Below are 26,199 nucleotides of genomic sequence, written 5' to 3' on the forward strand. Positions count from 1 at the left end.
GCTTCTTTCCTCAACAAAATTCTAGACTACTCCCTGTATTCAGATGGGGACAAATCACCTTTATGTCCACTTCTGGAATTTGACCGAAGATTGAAGGGATTCCAGATCCCTTGGTACTAGGGTGGGGCGAGGGGGTAGGAAGAGGAGAGGGAAGAGGACAGTTATTGCTTAGAGCTTTTTCATTAATCCATTCTAGGTTACTTCCCATTCAACCAGCTGTAGAGGCAGAAGAGAGTAGGGGAAGGAGAAGGAATCCAATTCATAAACAGTTCTAATTCAGCATCCTTAGCTCTAAGAGCCAGGAAAGAAAGAGGTTAGGTTCTTGGCATTCTCCTTAATTATTGCAAAAGTAAATGATCTCAAGGGGAGACCAGGTAGCACAGCAAGTAAGAACACCGGCTCCAGTGTCAGGATGACCTGGAGATCGAATCCTGGGCTCAGACACTTAGCACCCACCCAGAAACACCTGGCCGTGTAACCTTGAACAAGTTACTTAACCCCACTTGCTTCGGGGCGGCCAGGTGGCTCAGCGAGTAAGAGCACTGGCTCCAGTGTCAGGATGACCTGGGGATCAAATCTGGGCTCCAATACTCAGCACCACACCCAGAAATAACTGGCCATGTAACCTTGAGCAAGTTACTTAACCCCAATTGCTTATTAAAAAAAAAAAAAGCAAATGATCCCTCCTGAAATGTGAGCTGTCTTAAGTTGATTTGCCTATGGGGACAACACAATGGGTTTGCTGATACCATACTTAATATTTATTGTTTGAGTATACTCCATACCATACTTAGCATAGAGGGTATGCCTTCACTATCCTGGGAGCTTAAATTCCTAAGGATACATGTTGGACAGTAGAATTGGCTTGTGCCAATTAAAAGCATTTCCTTTTGAACTAGGAAAAACAATGCCAAGTTGAAGCATTATGTGACCCCCATTGTCCCTCTTAGTTCTCCTGAGGTCTGCAGACTGTCATTATGCTGCCATCTACTGTCCGCAGTAGGAAAAGCCCAACATTTTGCTTCAGCTGTGGCTACTGACAGCTTTACTGATTTTACAAAGAATAATGCCTTCCCTTTCCTACCAACCCTCCTAAAAAAAAAATAGAGTTCTGATGGTGTCCAGTGATGTAACCATTCTCAAAACCTGTGTCTTCCAGTCTGCCATCATGTGTTAGAATACTGTCATTCGAAATGTAATCAAGCTACCAAGTGACCTTCTGTGGCATCCCCCAACCCCCAGCATCACTGAAAGGCTCTGTTGTTCCATCCATTCAATGAAGAAACCTCCTGCTTAATTTGCCAAGGCTTTTCTTAGTCATGTTCTCTGGCTCATTACAGAAAGATTATTGTTGGATGTTAGGACCTCCTCCTGCCTCCTGCCAGGCTCATTCCTTCTCTTTTTATCATGGCAGAAGAATATAGCGCACCTTAATTACATTTCTGGAAAACTTTGCAATTGTATTTTTACACAGAGTTCAGTGGGCGCAGATGCCTTTACCCTACCTCTCACCTAAGATGTCTGTGGATATCTTTCAAAACCATTGTGTTGAGAAATGTAAGGTAGTGATGACTCATTTTAAGTGAAGGAAAACAATCCTGAATTGTTTGGGGTGTATTTTATTGTTGTTTTGCAGTTGTTTGTCGGACTGGGGTTCCCATATGAAGGTCCAGCTCCCCTTGAGGCTATTGCTAATGGATGTGCATTCCTGAATGTCAAGTTTAACCCACCAAAAAGCAGTAAAAACACGGACTTTTTTATAGGCAAACCAACCCTGAGAGAGGTAAGTATCTATCAAAGCATTAACCAAAAGATTGTGACTCTAGCCTCGTAGTTTAACAAACATTATCCTTAACCTCCTAATTGTAGTAGGCTTCTCTAAGTGGGGGATGAGAAATAAATGAAACTGATTAACAAATATTTCTTAACCACATGCTACATGTAAGGCATCAAATCAAGTTAGGTGTGTTAAGCCATACGAAGAAAAATGAAGCATATTTCTTGCCTTTAAGAAGGAAGAAGTGTAGTAGGTTGATGGCATATTTGAGAAATGACTATAAAGTGATGTGATTGATATTTTTTAGCAAATCAATTATAAATGCATGTTCTCCCCTTCAAAACAGTAATATTGGAAGGCTGTATTCCAGTCATTCTACCAGTGCTCAAAAACATTTTTAGAAATATTCTTTTTTTTTTTTTTAAAGCAATAGGGGTTAAGTAACTTGCTCAAGGTTACACGGCCAGTTATTTCTGGGTGTGGTGCTAAGTATCCAAGCCCGGATTTGATCCAGGTCATCCCGACATTGGAGCCGGTGCTCTTACTCGCTGAGCCACCTGGCTGCCCCTAGAAATATTCTTTTGAGAAGAAAAAGGTACTAGTAGTCAGAGGGCTTTATGGTATAAGTGGCAACTAAGTTAGGCCTTCCACAAATAGAAGTAAAGTCTTATTGATACTTTTTGATTTGACATCACAGTCCTATCTGGATGTACTCCTTCCCTCTGTGAAACTTTTCATGATAATAAATTATGAAAAATCAGTTCCAAACAAAACTAACCAATGAATTTATTGCATCTGAGAGTATGTAAAACATTTCACATAGTCCTCTATATCTCTACTGAAGAGTCTACAAATGGCCATTCCAGTTAGTGTTCAATTTCTTTAGTTCATTTAATTTTCTGTTCTCTTTATATGTATTGTTTTCCTCTTTTCTTCTTACTTCACTCTGCATTAGTTGATACAAGTCTTCTGTGTTTTTCTGAACCCCTTTATTCATAATTATAGCACAATCATAATTCCATTGCATTCATGTACCACGATTTGTTTGGCCATTTCTCAATATCAACAAGTACCCATTTTCTTTCCAGTACTTTGCTACCATAAAAATATATATATATATATATATGCAGGGGTTTTTGGTATCCTTAATGGTATATCACAGTCAAGCAGGATAGCTTTGAAAGCTCCTTGTTGAATTTATGATATACTTAAAAAGAAAATCAATAGATCCCCAACCTCTCTTCTGAAGTCTAGGTCTAGTCTCGCATCTCCACCTGCCTATTTAACATCTTGAACTAATTGTCCCTTAGACATCTTAAACTCAGCCTATTAACTAATCTCCACAGAATAGATATTGATGATTTCATGTACAATTCTGTCCTCTTCTACAAAGCATATTTGGAGATGCCTGTCTTACATGAGAGGAAACACATATGTATGAAACGTATACTGTGTGCCAGGCACTGTGCCCCAAACACTGTGCTAAGCATTTTACAAATATTGTCTCATTTGAATCTCACAACAACCCTGGGAGATAGGTGGTGTTATTTACGTTTTACGGTTGAAGAAACTGAGGTAGGCATTTAAGTGGCTTGCCTAGGGTCACACAGCTAAGACACAATAAGTATCTTAATTAGCTGAGATGGAACTTGGGTTTTCCTGATGTCAGGCCCAATGCTCTATTTACTGTACCACATAGCTAAACTATTTGTTAAGTTCAGAATTTTAAAAATGAAAAATAAATATATCCTTCATGGTAACACATTCATTCTTGATGATAGACTTTTGGAAGTGATTGAATTGGCTTTTGGAGCCAAGCCTAGTGAATTAAGCATGTGATCAAGCTGGTTAGTGGTGATTTAAGTAGGAAATAAGGGTGATCTCCTGGTGTGGCTCATAAACTGTCCCTGAAGTAAGTCTAAGAAAGAAATTCCTGATCGAAACAAATGACTGTACCATGTATGTGATTTTAAAATAACTCACAGCCCTTAATGGTCATAACTCATACATAGGAAGAATGGGGCTTTGAAAATAACTCATTAGCTCACATTTGTGAAGTGTGTCAACATTTAAAAAGCACTGTTTTCATAAGAATCCTGTAAGGCATGTATGCAGTAAAAGGATTGCTATTCATTATCTTTTTGAAGATGAGGAACTGATTCTCAGACATTATAAATAATTCAGAAAAAAAAAGACTTCCCTAAGGTCACATGGGAAGTAAATGGTGGAGATGTAACTCAGGTCATCTGACCCAAAGTGGTCTGTTCATTATATTCCACTCTGCTTCTGTAGGTCTGGAAAGCCACAGAGGAGAATCAGTACTAAGAATACTGGAAAAGTACAAAGGGGCCAGGCTGTGAAGGAGCTTTAAAAGTCAAAGAGGATTTTATATTTGATGCTGGAGGTAATAGAGAATCACTGGTGTTTATCAACTTAGGGAGTAACATGATCAGTGCTGCCCTGTAGAAAGATTATGTTGGCATATGAGTAGAGGATGGATTGAAGTGGGGAGAGATTTGAGGAAAGGACACTGACCAGCAGAGTATTGCAATAGGCCAGGTGAGAGGTGATAAGGGGTGATGATACTGTCAGAAGAGGGATAAAGGGGGATGAGAGATGGTACAAAGGTAGAACAAGACTTGGCAGTGTATTGGACAATTAACCTCTAGAATGACACCAAGGTTAGGAGCCTAGATGAGGGGGAGGATGGCACTGCCCTTGATAGTAATAGGGAAATTCAGAAGAGGGGAGAATGTATGGAGTGTAGGGAAGATAATGAGTTCTGATTTGGACGGTTTAGGTTTGAGGTACCTTAAGGGAAAGCAGTTCAAGATTTCAGGAGAGAAGTTACAACTGAATATATAGATCCTGGAATAATCTACAAAGAGATGATAATTGAACCCTTAAGAGTAGATGAAATCACTAAGTGAGATAATATAGGGGAAGAAGGGAAGAGAACCTAAGACATGGTGTGGGGGGACCTCCCATGGTTAGTATACATCATAGTTGGTCTTAATAAATTCTTGTTCCCTTTCTTGTTCTTATTCTTTTAAGTAAAGTTAGGCTAATAGCCTGGAAATTTTTCATACTTCTCTTCAATGGGTTTCTGACTTTCAGAGAATGATACAGAATAATTATGGGTTGAGATGAAACTCTTTTGTTCACTTATTAGACAAACACTGAGTTTATTACTTGATCTTTGATCGTGGAGAGCTGGGAATATATGCAATATTGAAGGACAAATATCCTAGTTTTCAGAAAAGGGGAGCTTGCAGATTATCAGATAATGAGCTTAACTTCAAATCTTGGACAAAAATTATGAGATAGGGTTATGTGATAGGACAGTCAGGTTAATTTAGAAGTGGTTGAATATTTGGACCAAAAAATGGTCAAGAAGGTGCTCTATGAATTGTATTTTACCCTATGTGGTTTCACTTTTTTTTTTCAGTGAGTTTGATAAAGGCACATATAACATACTTTGACAATTTTGGTGGGAAAGGATAGCTAATAAACTGGATTAAGAAGACAGTATCCAAATAAATAAATCTAGAAGGGCCAGAATAGTGTACTAATTCTCATGAGATGAAATTGAATAAGCATAAAAGGAGTAGGAGAGGGAATAAACATTCCTTAAGCACCCACTAAATGCGAAGCACTGGGCTAAGAGCTTTTAAAATATTATCTCATTTGATCCTTGCAGTAACCCTGGAAGGGAGGTATTTTACATTTTACAGCTGAGGAAATTCAGAGAGAGATTTAAGTGACTTGTCTAGGTTCCATGACTAGTAAAGTGTTTGGTGCTGGATTTGAACTTGAGTCTTCATGAATAACATCTAGTATTTTTACATGATGCCTACTATGTGCCAGGTGCTATATTACGTACTTTACAAATATCTCACTTGATCTTCACAACAATCCTGGGAAGTAGGTGCTATTAGTCGCCTCATTTTACAGATGAGGAAACTAATATAGACGGGTTAAGTGATTTGCCCAGAGTCACATAGCTAGCAAGTATCTGAGGCCAGGTTGGAATTTAGGTCATCCTGGTGTGAGGGCACAAAGTAAAATCCTATCCTTCATCAGTTCAAATTGAGGCAGGCCCTCTTCACCAGCAGTTCATATGCAAAATATCTCGGGTATCAGGTTGATTGAACACTGAAGAAGAGTCAATAATTTGAAATGACAGCCAAGAAAGCAAATTACATCCTAGGCTCCCTTGAGAGGCATCATGTTATAATCCCACTGTGTTCTTCCTTGATTGGACCACACTGGAGTGCTATTTTCAGTCTGGATTCTACATTTCAGGAAAGATTTTGATAAGCTAAGGAACATCAAGGCAGCTAGAATGGTGAAGGACCTCAAATTTATGTTGTATCAAGATCACCTGAAGGAATTGGGGATATTAATCCTTTAGAAAAGAAGCCACAGAAGGGCCCATAATAGCTGCTTTCAAACCTATGAAGTGCTAACATCTGATAAAGAGGTTAGATTGGTTCTGATTGGCTACAAAAGGCAGAAAAATCATCCTAATAATAAAGCTTCATAAAAGGAGAATTGGCTGCCTGGGGAAGTAATAGGTCAAGGCTGGGTGACCTCTTCTCAGGTGTGATGCAGAAGGGTTTCATGTTCAGGTAGAGGTTGGACAAAATCAGTCAATAAACATTAGACCCCTACTATGTGCCAGGCACTAGGCTGCCCTCTGAGATCTTTCTCAACTCTGAAGATCTGTGATTTTGTGAGTTCTACCTATGTTCTGGGTCCTTGAGAATACAAAAAATTATAAGATATGGTCCCAGTCACCATGGAATTTAGTCTGGTAAAATACATAAGGCTTGTATGTTGATAAATATCATAGAGAATTACAATAGTACTTATGACTTCAATTGTGTGAGGAACTCCCAGATGAGAAAACACCCTCTACCTCTGCAACTCAGTGACTTGCCCGAGGTCACCCAGCCAGTTGGTATCAGAGGCAGTTAGAAAGATAAGTCCAAAGGAAGTGGTAAGCCATTTGAGAAGGTACATGTAAAGGACCATGGGGACTCAGAGGAGGAAAAGATCACTCAGCCTTGAGAGATCAAAAGTTTTCCTCTCTTCTGTGTGACTTCAAATGCTTAAGTGCTTATTAGAATAGTGCAGAACATGGTACTGGGCATTGAGAGAGACAAATTTAATAATCCATAGGATTTTTTTTTCCTTCATGGAGCTTTCTTTCAGTCTAGTTGGAGGACTTTGAAAATGGCCAGAAGTATATCTTCTGCCACTGTTCATAGGATAGGAACAAAATAATCATTATAGGAAGAAGCAAGAGTATTCTCTTATTACTGGAGTTATACTGGGGACTGGATGGATTTAGTCAGGGATGACTTCTTGGAGAAGGTGAATCCTGGACAGATTTTGGAAAGAGGAGAGGGAACACAAATAGAACTGTGGCAGGAGACTAGTATTAATAAAGGCTTGGTAATGGGGGCCAGCATCTTGGGCTTGTTCTTTGGCTTGAATAAGGGTATTGCAAGGTAGTACAAGCCTTTAGTAGAGTGGGAAATGGAGAGTGGAAGACATGACAGAGATAGGAGAATGCAATGAATTCTTTCAACCGATATTTATATGATTGTTTTATTTATATTTTTATTATTTTTATGTTTATATGATGTATTAAATATATTTATACATTAATATTTATTTATATGATATTGCTATTTGGATGATGTTTTTTAAGCACCATGTAGACAAAACAGGTTCTGCCTAGAAGAATGGGAAACTTAAATGTAAAAGAAGACAAGCTGGCTAGACAAATACAGCTATTGTGAAGCATCTTTGTAGGACAAAAAAGGGTTCATAGTGAGAAGCAGTCATAAGAATTTAGTCTCCTGGGCCAAATTAAGTTGTTACTACCTAGAAGACACAACAACTATAAATTCCCTAGGTCACAGTACTATCAAATTGTCAGCTCTCATTAACTAGAAAAGCATCATATTAGCATAATTCTTATTCTCCAGACCAGTTCAAAAATTTGTGGGGTCTTTGCCTGGTGTATTTTTTTCTCTGCTTTTTACCATTACTCATATTTTTATAACACTAAAACCTTGATTTTTATTGCAAGCCTCCCTTCTGTGTCTACTTGACTCTCTAAGCTGCTTTTAATAGACACTGGCTGATATAAGTGATGTCCAGTGATGGATGGTGTGTGGCAGGCTATTTTATTTTCATCTTTTTGGAGGGGGGAGGAGTACTGTTATATCTTCCATCTTACCCTGGAAGTGACATACCATTTCCTGTCTCCAAATGGGATTCATAATTTGTTCTTGGCCTTGAAGTCATCCCTGTTTTATTGTTATGTGAATGTTTAAAGGCTTAAAACCAGTTAGGGGGTGGGGAGGGGTGGAGGGGGAAAAGAGTACGGGATGTGAATGGAGGTTACTTTATTTGCTTGTTTGTTTTTAATACTCAGAGACTATTCTGTTACTTGCACCAGTACAACTCAGTACCATAAAAGGCACAGAAAATAGTGTCTGGCACAAAAGGGAAATATCTGCTACCTGATGATAATGTGTTTTATTTTGCTTCTTTTTCTTTTACAGCTAACTTCTCAGCATCCTTATGCTGAAGTTTTCATTGGGCCACCACATGTCTGGACCGTGAACCCAACTGATCATCATGAAGTAGAGAATGCAGTGAAAGCAATTTTAAATCAAAAGGTTAAAAAAAAACACCCAATATTCATTTTTTACATGTATAGCATGTGATAATGCTGTGATAATGTGGCAGTCATCCTAAATGCTTTGTTCTCCTAAATCAAACTTTACCATTGCACTTTACCACTAAAGTTAAAAAAATGGTTTAGCCTAAAGAATTTGACATGGGAATCTCTCATGTTTTCTATGAAATTAAAAAAAGTGGGCCACAATTTCACTTGATTCTTACTCCATTAGAAAGCTCTGAAGGCAACAGATAGGAAAAGATGGACCTGGAACCACAGCATGTACCTATGATAAAGAGATTAGGAAAAGTAATCAAGGAAATACTTGAAAATGCTTTTTTTTTTTTAATAGCAACTCATTCTTACCTTGGTGCCATTCAAATTGTAAATTGTATAGCACTATATAAAGTAACTATTAGTTACTGTGCTAAATTAATATGCATGAGATAAGGTTTCCCTGTTAGTCCTAATTAGAAGATTGGAATTCCAATTAAGTGGAATAATTTTTTTTTCCTATTGAGGAAATTACACTCTGTACATCTTTTGACTTTCTCCAAACTGTGTTATGCCAATTGAGAGAATCTCTGTAAGGGCCATGTACCTGAAGTATTTTACTATAGAGCATTTTTTAACCATTTATCTGTCTTCTGTTTCAATGCTCAGGGCATTGAATTAGTTAAGCAGCTGGGTGGTGTGGTGGATAGAGTGCTGGACCTGAAGTCAGAAGACTTGTTTTCCTGGGTTCAAATCCAGCCTCAGACATTTACTAGTTGTATGACCCTGAGCAAGTCACTTAATCCTGTTTGCCTCAGTTTCCTCATCTGTAAAATGAGCTAGAGATAGAAATGGCAAGCCAAGTGTCTTTGCCAAGAAATTCTAAATTGAGTCTCAAAGAGTCAGACATGACTGAAACAACTGAACAACCACAAAACATTCTATAGGTAGAACTACATTAATTGTTGAGCAAAAAGTGCAATTGCCCTTGCCCACTTTTGCCAGGCAGTCTATGGTAGGTAGAATTGGAGCCAAATTAGCATTTGAGGTTTTCTTTTCTCAAAATATTTTCCCTCTACCTCTCATCACATTTCCCCATTTAAGAATTGCTTCCACTGTTTATGAGAGGCTTTTCGGTCTTAAAGATCCCCCATATTAAATGTGATTGTACCTGCCTGGGAGTTGATAATGCAATGAAGTGTTACCAGACCTACACTGATCCCTCATTGTGGAATGCAGATAACCGGGGCTCTAGAAGGCTATAGAATCAGAGTGCAAGCTTGAGAAGGTTTCAGAATTCTGGAAAGGATTCAAGTGAGTACCAGAAATAGACTTTGTTTACTTCCCAAGGATCAGCCTCCTCATTTCAGCTCAGCACAGTTCAGGTTCATCCCTGGGTTAGTCAGAGAATAATAAACTTTTTCAGCTACATCAACTCTTAGAGACCATGCACTAAGTTGTAGAGGGATTAAAATCTACTTTGGCCGAGGAATTGCCCATACCAGTGCAATCACACCACACTAACTTATTAAAGAAATTATCAGCAAATGAGATAGTGGGCATGATATGGCAGGTAGAGAACTGGTCTTGAAACCAGAAGGATCTGGGTTCAAGTATCATCTCTGACACATCCAGGCTATGTGACCTTGGGCAAAGTACTTAATTTCTCTGACTAACTTTGTGACCAGAAATTGCCAAGAACATGCTGACCTGCAGAGATGGAGGGGATTTCCCCACCTAAAGTTCCCTCTACCGTGAAATCAAATGGCCAGTCTTTATCACTATCAACTAATGCCATTGGGGAATAGCTGCTACTCACTGGAAAGTAAGACTTTGAAGGAATAAAGAGGTTCCTATGACAGGGAGCAATGGATACAGGTGCTGGGGATCCGTGCAAAAGACTATAATAACCTTACAGAAAGGGATGTTGAGAAGAGGGGGGCGAGGAGGGGGCCAGGTTATGGGAGAGGAATGACTCTTGTGTTTGCCTGTGTTGCTCAAACATGCTGCTGCTTCTGCTAACCAGTGGTGGCCAGAAGCTTGGAAGGCTTGGTTACTGGAGAATGACTTCCCCTCTTTAGGCCTACATTTGCCTTTGCATAGCCTTTTGGTCTGTTACAGGTGATATAATTATATTTTTGTTTCTCCAGAAAGATGAATCTCTTTTAGAATATCATCACTGGATCCCTCTCCAAAGGAGTGTACTTCATATGTTCAACAATTTCAGGAATAAATGACACTTTTTTTTTTCCTGTTTTTGCTTGATGGGAAAGTTTTTACAGTTAACAGCATTTAATACACTATAATGGCAGTTCATACCCTCTTATAACGTTTGCTAGGCTAGGGCTTTTTCTAGGTAGGAAACAGAAGAAATATTTCTCAGATTTTGTTTGTTGAAATAAGACTTTGGAGTTAATTAACTCCCATTTCACTGTTGTGGGCCTTTTGAGATACATTAGAGAAAAAACTTCTGTGTTATAGAGCTTGTTTTTAGCCCAGAACTAGATTTTCTGGCCACATGGAAAGTAGTTTTTATCAGTTCGTCTAACTGTAGAAAAAAATATCACCCACAGCAAATTGTGCTAAAACCTGTGAGTGAGTGAGTGAGTGAGTCCTCTATTACAGAGACTTTTTTTTGTTCCTTTGTATGAACCTCTTGGTAGACATTGGTAGACATCTGTTGGAATGTGAAATGTATAAGTGGCTGACAGTGAAATGTAAATACAAATTCTTGGAAAGAAAATAAAATGTAATAGTTAATGTGAAGGATGATCTCTGATGTGTAGAGGACATTTTAAAAGACACATAGAAATAATAGAATATCTTCAAAGTACTTTGAACTCTTCAGAGATACACACTCTAGAAATAGGAGTTCTGCTAGAAAATCTTTGATTTGCTCCCACAGTACTTAGAGACAATTCCTATATGCACACTACTTCCTCAAACCACTACCCTGACATACAGATTAGTATTACTAATAAATACTACATGTTTCATATTGGAAAAAACAAAACACTGTATTTGGTCATGATTCATCCCTCCAACAAACACTGTACTGTGACTCGTGGTTATAACTTAAAGACATTTCATCGGCAGCATAACGTACTAATGCAAGACCATGAAAAGTAAGGACACTCACGTTTGACCCAGTTTTATTGCAGCACTGTTGATAGGCCAAAAGTTATAAATATAGGGTTAGTCCAGGATTGGCCATCAGGATATGATGTAAAAGCTACAAGGTCTCAGGTGGCAGCATGAAAATCTGAAAAGAAAATGTAATAGTTAATTCGAAGGGCCATCTGTCCTGGATATGTAAGACTTATTAGGGCATCTGGAGTGAGAACAACAGAGATAGATTCCCTGGGTTCTTAGTTTGGAACTTTGTTTTTATTAAGGTTCTAAATGGACAAAAATCATAAATCTTCTTTAGAACATCATGACTGTCATATCAAAAGCAACAATTGATAGACATAATCAAACCTGAGCTTACTGCCCATTCAGTGGAAAAACCAGTGAGTAGTGTCCTCCCTCCACATAGAAATAATGTGTCCTGTTTCAACAGATTGAACCTTACATGCCATACGAGTTCACATGTGAAGGGATGCTACAAAGGATGAATGCATTTATTGAAAAACAGGTAAGTCTCTTTGGAAACATCTCTTTCCTGTTAGTTGTACTGTTTCATGTAACCTCAAGTACAGGGTTTTCAAGAAGAGCAGAGAACATGTTGGTGATTCTCTTGTTGCTCTGATGGCCAGAGAAAATGAATTGGATGGTTTAATGAAGCTAAAAGTGAGTTTTCTAGGAATTACCCAAATAGGTGATTTTTCTCATATCGTAAGGGTTGTGTGTGTGTATGTGTATGTGTGTGTGTGTGGTGTGTATTTTCTTTTTTTTATGATTTCTATAGAAGATCACTCCTAGGGATAGGGATAGGAATTGGGAATGGGGCTGTATCTATACCTGGCATTTCACTGGGAGAGGGAAATCCTACCGGAGGAAAGTCTCCTACCGATGGAGGTCAATACCTTCTCTGCTAAGACTCCTAGTCCTAAATCTAAGCTGGGATTCTTAACCATTTTTGTGGGGCATGGACCCCTTTGGCAGTCTGGTAAAGATTATAGACCCCTTCTCAGAATTATATTTTTAATTGAATAAAATAAAAACCAGAAATACAAAATCAGAAAAACTGAAATACAATTATCAAAATATTAATTTTTAAAAATGAGGTAACAAATCCCAGATTAAGATCTCCTTTTTTAAAGTGTTGCCTTTCTTAAAGAGGAAATATCAGAATGGGAACAATCTATAAAATGGAGGGAGTATTAATAACATCTACTGCCCAGGGTTGTTGTGAGAATAAAATGAGATATTTGTAAAATGCTTTTTAAACCTTAAAGTTTTTAGACCTTTAACATCATTGTCATTATCATATAAGGACACTAAGATGAGTTCCTAAAGGAGATGTGGTTGGAGGAAAAAAAATAGATGACATGGACCCTGGATAATTAAGTAATTTTCCAGGCTAAAAAAGGAAGGGGATGGGAATCTGGGGTACAGGAGTCTGAACCAAATTATTTCAAGATCACTCTCAAATCCAGTGTTCCCTGTGATTCTGTTAAAGACTAAGAAGGTTAGAATCCCTCAGTCAGGCAAAAAGTGTTGATTAAGCACTTACAGAAAGATTGGGGTTGAGGCAAGACAGTAATTTCTGCCTAAAATAAATGGGGTCAAATGAATATGGATTTATTTACCAAATTCCAGAATTATGGCACTATTTTGTTGTCCCTGAAACTTGACTGAGAATTTTTTTTTGAAGACAAATAAAAGGAGCTTCTGTCTTACATAACAGATAGTAAACTTGAGGAATTATTACCTGAAAATATGGTGCAAGTAGAACACGGAATTTGCATTCAACAAACGTTTAGATAACATTCTTAGTGAGCTCTAAAATGGAGCTAGATCTGGCTCTACAGCAGGTTACTAAAGAAAAGTGAGCGTGTCCTGGGACATATCCTTAACTTTACAGTTTTTATAGAAGGGGATAACCACACCCTCATGTCAGCCATTGGCAGAGACTGAATAATCATAACTCACTTATATAGAACTTTAAGACAATGCAGGTATGATCATTTCCATTTTTTAAATGAGAAAATTGAGATTAAGAAATTACATGACTTCCCCATGAGCACATTGCTAGTAAATATCTGAGACGGGATTGGAACCAAGGCATCCAATGATGTTTCCACCATCCCATGCTACCTTTCACAAACACTGGCCATTTGTGGTTGTATGGAGCATTGGACTGACTTGAGATACTTCCAATATTCTTATTTTTCTTACATTAGTGACAGGGCTAAAATCACATGAAACTTTGAGATATTATTCTAGTTCTTGACTCTTGATTCCTGTAGCCTAGGGACTAGAAGGAAACCACCTTTCCAACCCTTCCCCAAGTAGCCTCCTGCTAGAGAAGTTAGTGAACCATAATGCCCCAAGTGAAACGGCAGGAAGGGAAGGGAGAAGAGGAAAAGCTCTAGTTTACAAATGGGATCATCAGCCCTTGAATAATCAAAAAGAGGCCAGGGTACATTACAGCTTCATTTGGAAGTTGTCCTATTACTAGAAAAAAAAGTCATGATTCTTTAAAACTGTAAAGAGGGATGAAGATTGAGACAGACAGAAACAAGCAGACTCATGAACCCCTAGGACAGCTTTGTACCCTGAGGAGGTAACTGGAAGATAAAGGGCTCTTGTAACCTTGAGCTATAAAATCCCAGTGCAGTTTTAATTAAATTGAGCTACAGTGTTGGAAGCTGTGTGCTGCATGGCATAGGTTTTACTATTAGTTCTACTTTGCTCAAAGACATATTTCAAGACTGCCTATCGTTGTTCACCCTGGTCTCAGAGCAAATTGTAATTAACAACACTGGTCAGGCATGAGAATGCAGCTGGCTAGGATAGACCAAATGCCACCCAAACCTAATAGACCCAGGTGAATGACCAGTAGGAAAGAAGTTCTGTCACTAGGACACCATCTAGCCTCACCTTTTTTTCTCTCTTACCTACTTGATTTAAATTGAATCCTGTTTTAAAATCAGTTCTTTGCCCTCTTTCCTGAAAACTAAGGGAGTTAGTGCCATGGTGAAAATCTCTCTAATCCAAGATCAAGAGTTCTGTTACCTTCTAAATTGAATTATTATAACTTCTAATCAATATTTTAATATTCCCTCTCTTAAGGAAAAAAAAACAGGCATTTCCTTAAAGTCAAATAGTGTGGCTGGCCTTTGTAATGGAATAATTAATAATAAAGATTTGTTTATTAATATATTTGCGATTTTTGTCAACCTTGATTTATAATTTATATCTTTAATTTTTTGTGGTCATTACCAGCATTAATTGGCAATGAATTATTTGGAATCCTATTTAATAGCATTTTTGTGACTTGAAAGAGTTAACATAATGACCAAAATTGCCAACCTTACAGTTGACCTAAACAGAAAAAGACTTTCATTGAGAGCCATCAATGAGCAATATACTAGTGTAGGCATAAGAACAAGCCTGTTAAATGAATCTGGTCCTTTTCTTGTTGTGGGTAGAGAAGGAAAGAGAAAGGTTTAAGTAATATTAAAGATTTAACAAATCACTGGACTTTATCAACCTAATCAGATTTGTAGGAATAACGTGGATGACGATACACATTTATATAGTTTTTTAACTATTAGGAATCACTATCCACAAACTAAACTTATGAGATAGGTGGTACAAGTATTATTAACCCCATTTCACCAAAGAATAAACTAAGAGTCTGAAGGCAAAATGATATGCCCCCTGGTGACCTACCTAGTATATGTCAGATGAAATGACTTTTAAGCGTATGCCTTGGCTCAGTTGTTACAGCATGGTAGTGATACAGAGCTCCCCAAAGCAGTTATTTGTCAGCTCTGATCCTCTAACACTGATGGTATCCAAACCTTGACTTGTCATCTCAGCATACCATTGATGACAAGAGGGAGCTGACAAGAGAACATAGATGAAACAACGCAAACCCTTCCCACTGCTGGAAAGGACTTGAGAGGGCTATGACTTATTGACAGTTGCCAACAGTGTCACAGCACACTGAATTGTGTATAAATTGCTAACTCAGATTTATCTTGTACCCCTTGTTACTGTGAAATTTGCATTATTGTTAGGTTTGACTAGCTGCTCACAGAGGTCATTTGTTCTGGAATTTGCTTCTCCTGTCACCTATAATTATTAAATAGTTCATTGATTAATAACTACCTCTCATCAAAATCACTGAATAGAACTCAAGAGATGAGAAAGTTCTCTCTTGGTATAAATTGAGTAACTAGCTGAAATAGCAGTAGATAGGAACTTAGCATCACATGTTCCAAATGGACTCTAGCTGGATTGCATAGGTTCATAGACCATTAGTATTGGCAAAAAGCTTAAAGAGGACCTTCTCCAATCTTCTGATTTTCTAGATAAGGAACCTGGAGGTCTAGAAAGTTCAGAGTCTAATATGAAAGCTGATTCAGAGTAGGACCTGGAACTGTGGTTAGAGAGAACCCCTTACTTAAAAAAAAGAAAAATAGCTATTCCATGAAGCCCTAGAATATCAAAGGCATTGATTCCATATCTTATATCACAAGGAACTTTTGGTTTTATTCTTTTTCAACTGGTGACAAATGATTTTGGGTAGGTGATAGTTCCACTTTACAGTGAGAAAAATCAGAACATGGTAAGAAGCACACAGTCCACTAGAACCAGCCCTTGAACCTGGATCTGCTGCTCCTCAGCCTCAGCTCTCACCATTGCCTCATTCCTGTAATGCTAAAGTGAAACTTTCACTTTTAATAGCCTTTCTCCAAGGAAGAGAAGTAAAGCAGGCTTTCATTTGTATGGTCTATATTTTCTAACAGGCCTTCAGACTGGCTGGGGGAATCATTCAAAAGGCCATACCCCCATTTTTACTTTTTCTAATCAAACTTGAAGAAAGCTAGATGATCCCATGGGGATGGTTACCAAATCTTCCAGAGTGCCTTAAAAGAGGGGGAAGAGGGCAGAATTAGACTTACCTGTTCCATTTTATTGAGCTGTTGATACTTGATTCAAGGAGTGATCCAGGATTCATTAACTTTAATTAGGTAGAGAGGTGCCCATCAATTTGGGAATGGCTGAACAAATTATGGTATAAGACTATATAACTGTCTACTATTGTACCATAAGAAATGACAAAAGGGATAGTTTCAGAAAAACTTGGAAAGATGAGGATGAACTGATGCAGAATGAAGTGAACAAAAACAGGAATTTATACTATAACAACATTGAAAAAAACTAACTCTGAAAGACTTAAAAACTTGTATCAATGCAATGATCAGCAACAACTCCAGAGGACTGATAATGAAACGTGCTGCCCACCTTGTGGGAATTTGTTCTGTTTGACTATGAATATTTACTACAAGGATTTTTAATTTTTAATTTTTGCAGGATGAGGAGAGGCAGGAGTAAGAGAAAATAAATGCTCATTAATTTTTTAAAAATACTAGGCAGATCATCTTGCAGTTTAAGTCTAGGGACATTTCCTTTTTTCTGGAATTAGGAGACAGTAACAGGCTCCTATGCTTGAGGCAGATGTAAGATTCCTAATAGCGCCTTTCTACTATGGTTACTCCATAAAGATTAGTTACAAAGCTTGTGTTAGTATATCCCTAACAGGGAGCAGGGAAATGTTAACTCTTCTCTCCATTGCCTTTCCTGAACAAAAGCAGAATCTTTCTCCCCACCCTTACTTTATTTTCATGTTTTCCCTCCTTCTACTCCTACAGTGAAGGTTGTAGATAAGGGGCCATAGGGCCTGAGATCTGTTTGGCCTTATCTCCAAAGAGGCACCAAGGTACCATTCTCACCTACATTCTCTCTTCATCTGTAATATTTAAAGAGATAAAGTCCATGATTATCTATCTGCAAGACTTGAGTACTTACACTTATCAGTTTTCATTCAGGATGGCCTGAGAGCAACAGTCCTAATCTCCTTCATGCAGAGTAAGAGGCTAATAGATAGAAAAGGAGGAAGATGCGGTCTTGCCTTTGCTTTCAAAGGTAGATAACATGATTCTGTAGTGGAATCTGTTATAGCTTTTGGTTAGTGATTGGATTTTAAGTGCCTTCATTGTAATGAATAAATCTGTTGAAGTTTCTAAATCATTTACTTTCAGAGGAGTGTAGGGCAGAAAGGTAGTACAGAGGATAGATTGCTGGGCCTCAAGTCAGAAGGGCAAACTTGGCCTCAGACACTTATTAACTGTGTGACCTTGGGCAAGTCATTTAACTCTGTTAGCTTAAATTTCCTCATCTGTACAATGAGCTGGAGAAGGAAATGGTAAACCACACTACTATCTTTGCAGAGAAAAGCCCAAATGGGGTCACAAAGAGTCAACTGATTAACAGTCAGAGTTGTTTAATTATCCAGATAACTTTTAGTAGAGCAATTTGCCCTTTCTGGATTGCAATCTTCTTGAAGGGATAGTCTTGTCTACATTTTTTGTGTTTCTTTTAGTACAAATCGACATTTAATAAATGCTTATTGATTGATTGATTTCTTCCTTCTTTCCCTCAGCCAATATTTATTAAACTCTAACTGTGTAAGTCACTATCCTAGGTGCTTAGAGAGCTACAAAGGTAAATAAGATTCAGTCTCTGCCTTGAAGTAGCTTTCATTCTAATGAGATGACATGTATGTTTATAAAATAAAATAAAATGTTGTTAAATGCAGAAGACAAATGCAGAGAGTTCTAAGGAGGAAAAGATCATTTCTGACTATCCCAGAAAAGGTGGCATTTCAGCTGAGCCGTAACTCATTGCTTAATTGTTGTTATAGGATTTCTGTCATGGACAAGTTATGTGGCCACCACTTAGTGCTCTGCAGGTGAAACTCTCTGAACCTGGGAAATCATGCAAACAAGTCTGCCAAGAAAACCAACTCATCTGTGAGCCATCTTTCTTCCAACACCTCAACAAGGACAAGGATGTGCTGAAGTAAGTGCCAAGCAGAGGAGCTAGGCTCTGACTATGGATGGAAATGACGTGCCAGCTGCCTGTCTAGCCAAGCCCACCAGTTTGGTTATTTATTCTTTGAACAAATATCTCCTCTCATGTGCAGGTTCAGTTTAGAGCCACGAGTACCTTCTGATTCCTAGTTCTGTACTGTTGAGCAAAGGAGGAGAGAACTGTATGATTTCTACCACCACCCCCAAAATAACTACTTTTTATTGTTTTCTGTGATGAAGTCATATACCATTCTTATGGAGCTTAGTGACAGTCTGCTTTGTGATTGTTTTTATTTGCCTTGCTAGAGGTCAAGATCATGGGCATTGTTTTCAGTTTGATAATATTTCTAAATCTGAACTATGGGAGCCAATATAGATTAGGATTCATGAATGCAGAACAGGAGATGAGGCTTTTTCCAGCAGTCAGCTTCCAAATAACTTTAAGATCAGAATAGAGCAAATGACAAGATGTTAGCAACCAAAAAGTTCAGGGAACTCAGGCTTTAAGGAAGGGAAAAGATGAGTTCAGAAAATATTCCCACCTCCATCTCTACCTTCTATCCACATGCCTACCTCCCTTGCACATATGTTTATTCCATTATTGTGATTTCTGCTGAATTGATGTGATTCTAAGTGTTAGCTAAGGCTTGTATTTCCCCTAGCTCAAGAGCATATAGTACTCTGTACTCAGTAGGCACTTAGTAAATATTTGCTGAATGAATGAATTCCACACTTGGAACCTCTAGTGGAATTGCTTCTACTCTGTGATACATTTCTCCCCCCAATATCAAAACTCTGTCTCTAGGGTCTAACACATCTCTCCCTAGATATAAGGATTACTTAGTCAGGAATACTTTTTACCCTTATATCATTAATAAGACTTCTTCTCTGCAAGAAAAATTTCCTATAAATAATAAAACATTGTGATTATAATTATAGATCTCCAGTCCACATTGTCTGTCATCACACAGCACTTAGGAGGAAATTTAAATAATCAAGTAAAGACTCACAGTATCTGTTTTCCATTTCCTGTCTTAAAACAGTTATCTTTCTGTCATTTGTCCTGCAAATCTCATGATACTCCAGTGTTAGAAGACTTTTTTTCTTGTTTTGTTTTGTTTTTTAAAGGAAAACTATAAAACATCTTCACCTTCAGGAAAGTTCTTTTGAGCAGAGATTTGGGTAATGCTGTTTTTCCCTTTCTTTGCATAATGGAGCCAAGACTAAAAATCTATTTTTTGTTTTGACCAAAAGGAAAAAAAAACACGAATCAGAAAAAATCATGTTGATCCTATAACCTTGTTCTTTGGGCAAAGACTAATGAATTATGTATGTTGAGAGTTTGTTTGATATTCCCTAGGGCCTCTGCTGGGGGTTAGGGCACAGGATGTCAGACAACACTTCTGTCATTTTAAAGTCCCTGAAATGACCAACCTTTGACTTCCTTTCAGTGTGTCTCTTGAGTCAAGTTAGATCATCCAAGTACATTTATTGAATACTTGAGGGTGCAGGACATGTGCTAGGCACTGTACTAAGAACGATAGAAGCCAGGCACTGTTTCTTCCCTCTCAGAGCCTACAGTCTAAGTAAATGTCAACATAGGCAGGCAGGCAGGAACATACTACAAATAAAACAAACTAAAGACATTCAACAAACATATGTATAAATCATGAATTTTCTCCAAATATTTGTTAAGCACCAACTGTATACAGAACACTGCAACTGGTGCTAAAGGGAATATAAAGATAAATGAGAAGCTCCTGCACCCAAGGACCTCATAGGGAGCTCAGACATATCAATAACTATAATACAAAGTATAATTATGTAAATGTACAAAGATATGCATGCAATTATTGGTAATCCAGCGGAAATGGGGGGAGGGGTGGGAATTAGAGAATTTCATGAAAGATCTGAGGCCTTGAGGCACAGAATTTCAGTAATTAGAGATGTACAAAGAGGGAAGGAATAGCATAAACAAAAGCACATACAATATGTGACTCTTCCATTTGGGCCAGAGCATAGGATATATGCAAGGGGAAAGTATTAAGATCATTAGACTGCAAATTCCTCCATTAAACTGAAAGCATCTTGAGGGCAGGAGCTGTCTTTTGTCTTTTTTATGTTTGTATCCCCAGAGCTTAGCATAGAGCCTAGTACATTGCAGACTCTTATTTAATGTTTACTGATTGATTGACTTCCAACTGTGGAGAGGTAGTTTGGGGCCAGATGGCAGAGAGGCTTAAGAGTTTGGAATTTTTCTAGCTAAGTATCATGATCCACCAATGTCTACCAGGAAGATTCAGCAGAAATCAGTCATCAAGTATGTATTAAGCCCCTGTTATATAAGTGTCAGACATTATCCATGGTGCTGCAAACAGATACAAAGGATAAGATGATCCCTCTTTGCATTGAACTTATATTATCATGGAAAGACAAGTATATATAAAGCTAATAAATGCAAATGCCTACAAAGCAAGTAAATACAAGATGATCTAGAAGAGAACATCTGTAGGATGAACAGGAGAGGTGAGGGGTTGGTCCCTCCCAGTTAGAAATACAGTTCATCAGTCCAGGTGAGAAGTAACGAAGATCTGCATTTAGTTGGTTGGTTGTAGTGGGAGTAGAGGGGGGAGGGCTTATGAAAGAAGCAGCTGAGTTAAAAAAAAAAACAGCAGGACTTGAGAGTTTATTGAAATGTCACAGATAAAAAAAGAAGCAGAAGTTCCAAATTGCTTCCACGTTTCAACCATAAGTTCAAGGTAGGACTTTTAAAATCTAGGTCTCCTAGCTCCTAATGTAGTGGGGTTTCTACTGTGCCATGTTACTGTCTTTCCTTGGTCTATTCCTATGTAACATGTGGAAAACATGTACTAGGTTACCAGCTATGATCTGGGTGGGTGGGAATTTTCAGTTGGTAAGCCAGTAAAACTGGAAGAAAATAGCCTTCTACCTCTCACTCTGTCTTCCCCACTTCCATCTGTGTCTCCTTCCCTTCTTCTTCCCTTCCTTTATCTCCTCCCTCCCTCCCTCCTCCCTCTGTCTCTCTCGCTCTGTCTGTGTGTGTCTGTTTGTCTCTGTCTCTCTCCCCCCACCCTTTTCCTTTCTCACTAACTCCCTGCAAGCTTTGTATCCCCATTCTATTCTGCTTCTTCTCTTGACACAGACCGTAGGGACATCTTCCTTTCAGTACCACAAGCACCGTAAGGGAAACACCTCAAAAGTTCCTATCTCCCCCGTTGACTGTGCTCCTTTTTCTGGCTCTTCTTGCCTTTTCATCTTATCCACAAGTGTATCTACCTGAGGATAGCAGCCCCCTTTTACCTACTGCTATAATTCTCCTAAGTCAACAAAGAGGAAAACCAGAGAAAGGCACAGAAACATCCCAGCATGGTAATATTTGTCTTATTCTCCCAGAGGTTCTGTTATTATTGAAATTCAGGGACCAGTACCCAACTTTGTAAGCAGTAGACTCAGTGATCTGAGGGATCTGGTGGTAGATGAGCCAGCTGGGCTGGGACTATGTGGATGGGGCCACCAAACCCCCAGCCCTGCTTCTGTGTTTGCTAAAAGACTGAAATGAATGCTAATGTTTGTAAAAAAGCTGTTTTAAATTAATTCTCTGTCCACAGGAGCCCTTTTCAAATCACTTATTTTTGCATTGGTAAATGCTGATAGTGCTGTTGTACCAAGTTATCTGCAGGTTCTTTTGAAGTCTTCCTCTGAATATCTGTAATCCCGGCACATCCATATTCATGGGCAGTTATTTCTTCTAAACTGGCTCCTTTCTTTCTTCATTTCTTTTTTTTCTGAATTGGTTTCAGGCACCATTGGCAACACAAGCATTACTTACATTCTTTCCTGGTTAAGATATAAGCCATTTTCAAATTCTTAAGGTCTCCTTTTCTTCAGGAGCAATCTAACCCTGCAACTGTGGACAATTGCACAATATATATATATATATATATATATATATATATATATATCATAATAAGATCTTTGATTTAGAGCTGGAAGGCACCTAAGAAGTCATTTAGTCCAACCTCTTCCATTTTACAGATGAAAAAAACTGAGGCCAAGGGAGGATATGTGACTTGCCCACATTCAAATAGACAGTAAGTGTCCAAGGCAGAATTTGAACTCATATCCTCCAACTCTAAACTTATTAGCATGGTTTTTTTTAGTGCAACCCGCTGCCTCCAAATACATAGTGACTAATGAATCTAATAATCCCATCCTATATTGACAAGCTCCTCACTACTTTCCATCAATACAGGCACCATAGGTGTGTCATACAGGTCTTTCAGCATACTTATTATTTCATGTACTTAAAACAGTCTTCTAGGCATTTCAGGGGAACAAAGAAGTATTAAGTCAGAGCCTCTGATCATGAGAAACTTAGGCTTTCTCTGGTACGGGGGAACACATTTTATTATTTCTTCATGGTGCCTTACCCTTGCAGACCCTCACATAGGTACTTAATTCTTTCTTCCAAAGAATTCAACGTGGAAGATGCTCTCATCTCAAGTAAGTCTTACTGCAGGTCAGTAAACAAGTTTTTTTCTGTTCTAGGGACGTAAAAACTGATAGGATGTAGAGACACAGAGAAATGACCATGGAATTAAGGCCTTTTTTTTTTCACAGTAATGAGGCTTCCTAGATTAAAGGTTAAGAGAAGTAGAAATGTCATTTAAGGTGTGAACAGACATTTTGTTCACCACCTGTCAATGTGTACATTCAAAGACTCAACTTATAAAGTCTTTGGAGCCTCAGCTTTATTTCTTCAGTCTTTTTCTTAAAATGACAGGCAACTGTTACTAGCTTAGTTATTGCTAATTTAGCTTTATTTTAGCACCTTGGATTATCTCTCTTCTTCATGCTTCACTTCAACATGAAAGACCCTCAGAGCTAATCTTAGGCTTAATGACCCAGATGAAGTCCAGGTAGTTATGTTCTAAAGCATGTTTCAAAAGCGTGAATTTCTTCCAATGCAATTGACATATTGGGGAACATTTTAAGCATAACACAATTTTTGAGTTTGCTTCTGCATTGATTTCTTTTTCAAGAAGCAGCATGAATACTGAAAAATGTCACTTTATAATAACTCCAAAGCTGTAATCTTTCTGACACACACTTCCACAAGCAAACTTCAGGGTTTTTTCAAGGTACAATGCCATTCTTCTTGTATATCTGCTGGTGTAGCAGGAGCTGTGGACAGACCACATCACTCCCTTTCTCCTTGCCCTCAATCTCAGGCCAGGAATTGCAGGTTGCCTAACTTTCTTGTGCATGTTGAGGTGCTTGCTGAACATAGTATATTTGTATTTTTAACCATTTAATATGTAAAAACCCATGCTGCCATGTTTATTAAACTCATCTTTTTTTGCATGTGTGACTGACAAAAATTTTTAGTGTTATTTCCCTAACTTCATTTCCTTCATAAGTTCTGTGGTTTTTATTGCATGATTTTGCATAGTTCATTTCTATTTAGGATCAGATATGTTTTGTTAGAACTATCTGTAATTTGAGGTCCAACCAATGAACAAAGTTTACAGTGCTGACAAATCCCTGCTATTTCCTCTCTTCTCATAAGTTTCCTCATCTGTAAAATAAAGGTGAGGGTCTAGATGGGTGAGTCTATTGTGCCTCATAACTCTAAATCTTACTTTCCTTTCACATTCCATGGAAAAAGACAAAAAGGTCAGTGACTCCATTAGGTCAGGAATATGCCAGTTTCCTTGTGTAGTAGCCCAACACTAGTCTAAAACAACCAGTGTTTAAAAAGTTATTGAGACATAAGACTCTTGAGAACATTATCTTGTCAAAAAATTTCTCTGCATTAGTCAATTTCTAATCTAAGAATGGTATCCATCTTTCTCTCTATGTAATTATTTGTTCCCCCTCACCCCCTTCAAAATTACCTTCTTTTGGGAACCTTCCCTATTTAACCCATGATCCCTCTAAACACATATCTATAATACCAATAATACCATCTTATTTTTGTCTATACCAGCATATCTATTCCATTCACACACATGAATGTGTCTTTAAATTTTTGAAAGGCAATTGAGAATAAGAGAGGTTAGACTTATTTCATTTGATCCCAAAGGGCCAACAAGTAGTTGTGGATAGGCAGATTTTGACTCAGTATGAGAAAAATAAATCTCCAACAATTAGTGCAGTCCAATCATGAAATGGGTTCTCAGAAAGTAGTGAACTTTCTGTTACAGGAAGATAACTATATGTCAAAGATGTTATAGAGGGGAGTTTTTGCTTCAATATGGATGAGATTATAGTTACTTTTAACACTTTATATCCTTTGGTGACATACATATATCCATGTGTATATCTATGTAGACACACAAATGCATTAAAGTCTTGCTATCTACAGATAGTCACTCATATGTAGGAATAGCTATGTATGCAAAGTCCAAGTTCCAAGACTACTTCAGGAGCATTCAATGTCAAGAGACTTAGAAAGTGGATTTGTAAAAATTCAATTCAAAAGTTACTTCTAACTTGAGTAAAACAGAACTAACAAAGTCATGACCTCATCTGAAAGTACTTAGGAAGACATTTAAGCTTTGAGAGTTTTGCTTTGGTGTATTAAGCTACAGAACTAGTTTTGATCTATTTACCTAGTTAAGAATTACTTTATTCTGCTTAACTGAATGTAGAGTTATTGGCCATAATGACTATCAGTGGACCTAAGTGATCTTTCCAAATTGGGCAAGACATACTTGACTGTTTGTAATTAGACCAGGTTTCTATATGATGGTTGCTCTGGGCTTCCACAATATGTTTCTAAGGTGTATGGAAGTATTTAGTGCATGCATACTGACATACTGACATTAGATTCTAAGATAATGAATTTCATTTTGGACATGTGTGTTGAGGTGCCTTTCTTGGCAGCAATGTCCAGTAAGTGTGTTGGTGTTGTGAAACTAGGGCTCGAGGGAGGTGAAGGCCTGCCATATCATCATCTGCATAATGCTGATAACTAAGCCCATGGGATTAATCACCCATGGAATAGATGAGCCCACCAAGGGACAGGGCAGAGAAAGAAGAGTAAAGGTGTCCTGGAGTATATCTAATTTTATGGGGTGGTTCATAGATGATGACCCCCACAAGGGCAACAGAGAGGGAGCAATCAGGTAGGAAGAGAACAAGGAAAAGCTGATGGATGAGAAATCATCCAAAAGAATGTAAACTCCTTGAGGGTGAATACTATTTCATTTCAATGTCTACAACCCCACCACCTAAGAGAATATAGCAGATGATTAACACATGTCTGTTGAGTGATTATCCAGAAAGTAGTTAACAAGGTCAAAAGGTACAGAGACATCAAGAAGGATGAAGACTGAGGAAAGACCCTTGGAATTTAGTAACCTTAGAGAGAAGTTTCAGTTGAGTAGCGAGTCAGGAGCTCTATTGAAAGGAGCTAAAAAGTGAGTGGTAAGTAAGGAATTGGAGGAAAGGTTTTCAGATCACTTTATATACATTATCTCATTTGAATTCCTTACTTTTAAAGTTTATAGCAGCTTTTCACCTAATATGCAGGCTGGTCCTATTCAGGACCAGTCCTTAATGAAAATTTGATTGCTATGGTAGAAAGTAAGGAGAGTTGAATTGTGGTCCTGGTCCTACCACTAAGTAGCAATGTGACTGGGAAAATAATT

The 26,199-nt window shown here is 38.1% G+C and overlaps 1 protein-coding gene across 11 annotated transcripts in view; it reads left to right on the top strand.

Moving 5' to 3' along the window:
- MGAT5 (alpha-1,6-mannosylglycoprotein 6-beta-N-acetylglucosaminyltransferase) overlaps positions 1-26,199 on the top strand; it is a 397,474-nt gene that overhangs the window by 357,158 nt on the left and 14,117 nt on the right. For all 11 annotated transcript variants that reach the window (XM_069067800.1, XM_069067805.1, XM_069067798.1 and 8 more), the window contains 4 exons: positions 1,637-1,783; positions 8,359-8,475; positions 12,034-12,108; positions 18,355-18,512. In XM_069067800.1, coding sequence (XP_068923901.1) covers positions 1,637-1,783; positions 8,359-8,475; positions 12,034-12,108; positions 18,355-18,512 — 497 coding nt within the window. The remainder of the gene's footprint in view (positions 1-1,636; positions 1,784-8,358; positions 8,476-12,033; positions 12,109-18,354; positions 18,513-26,199) is intronic.

This window comes from Petaurus breviceps, unplaced genomic scaffold (assembly GCF_028583685.1).
Source record: "Petaurus breviceps papuanus isolate PSGF00001 unplaced genomic scaffold, PetGlider_PUasm1.0 90752, whole genome shotgun sequence".
Classification (NCBI taxonomy): domain Eukaryota; kingdom Metazoa; phylum Chordata; class Mammalia; order Diprotodontia; family Petauridae; genus Petaurus; species Petaurus breviceps.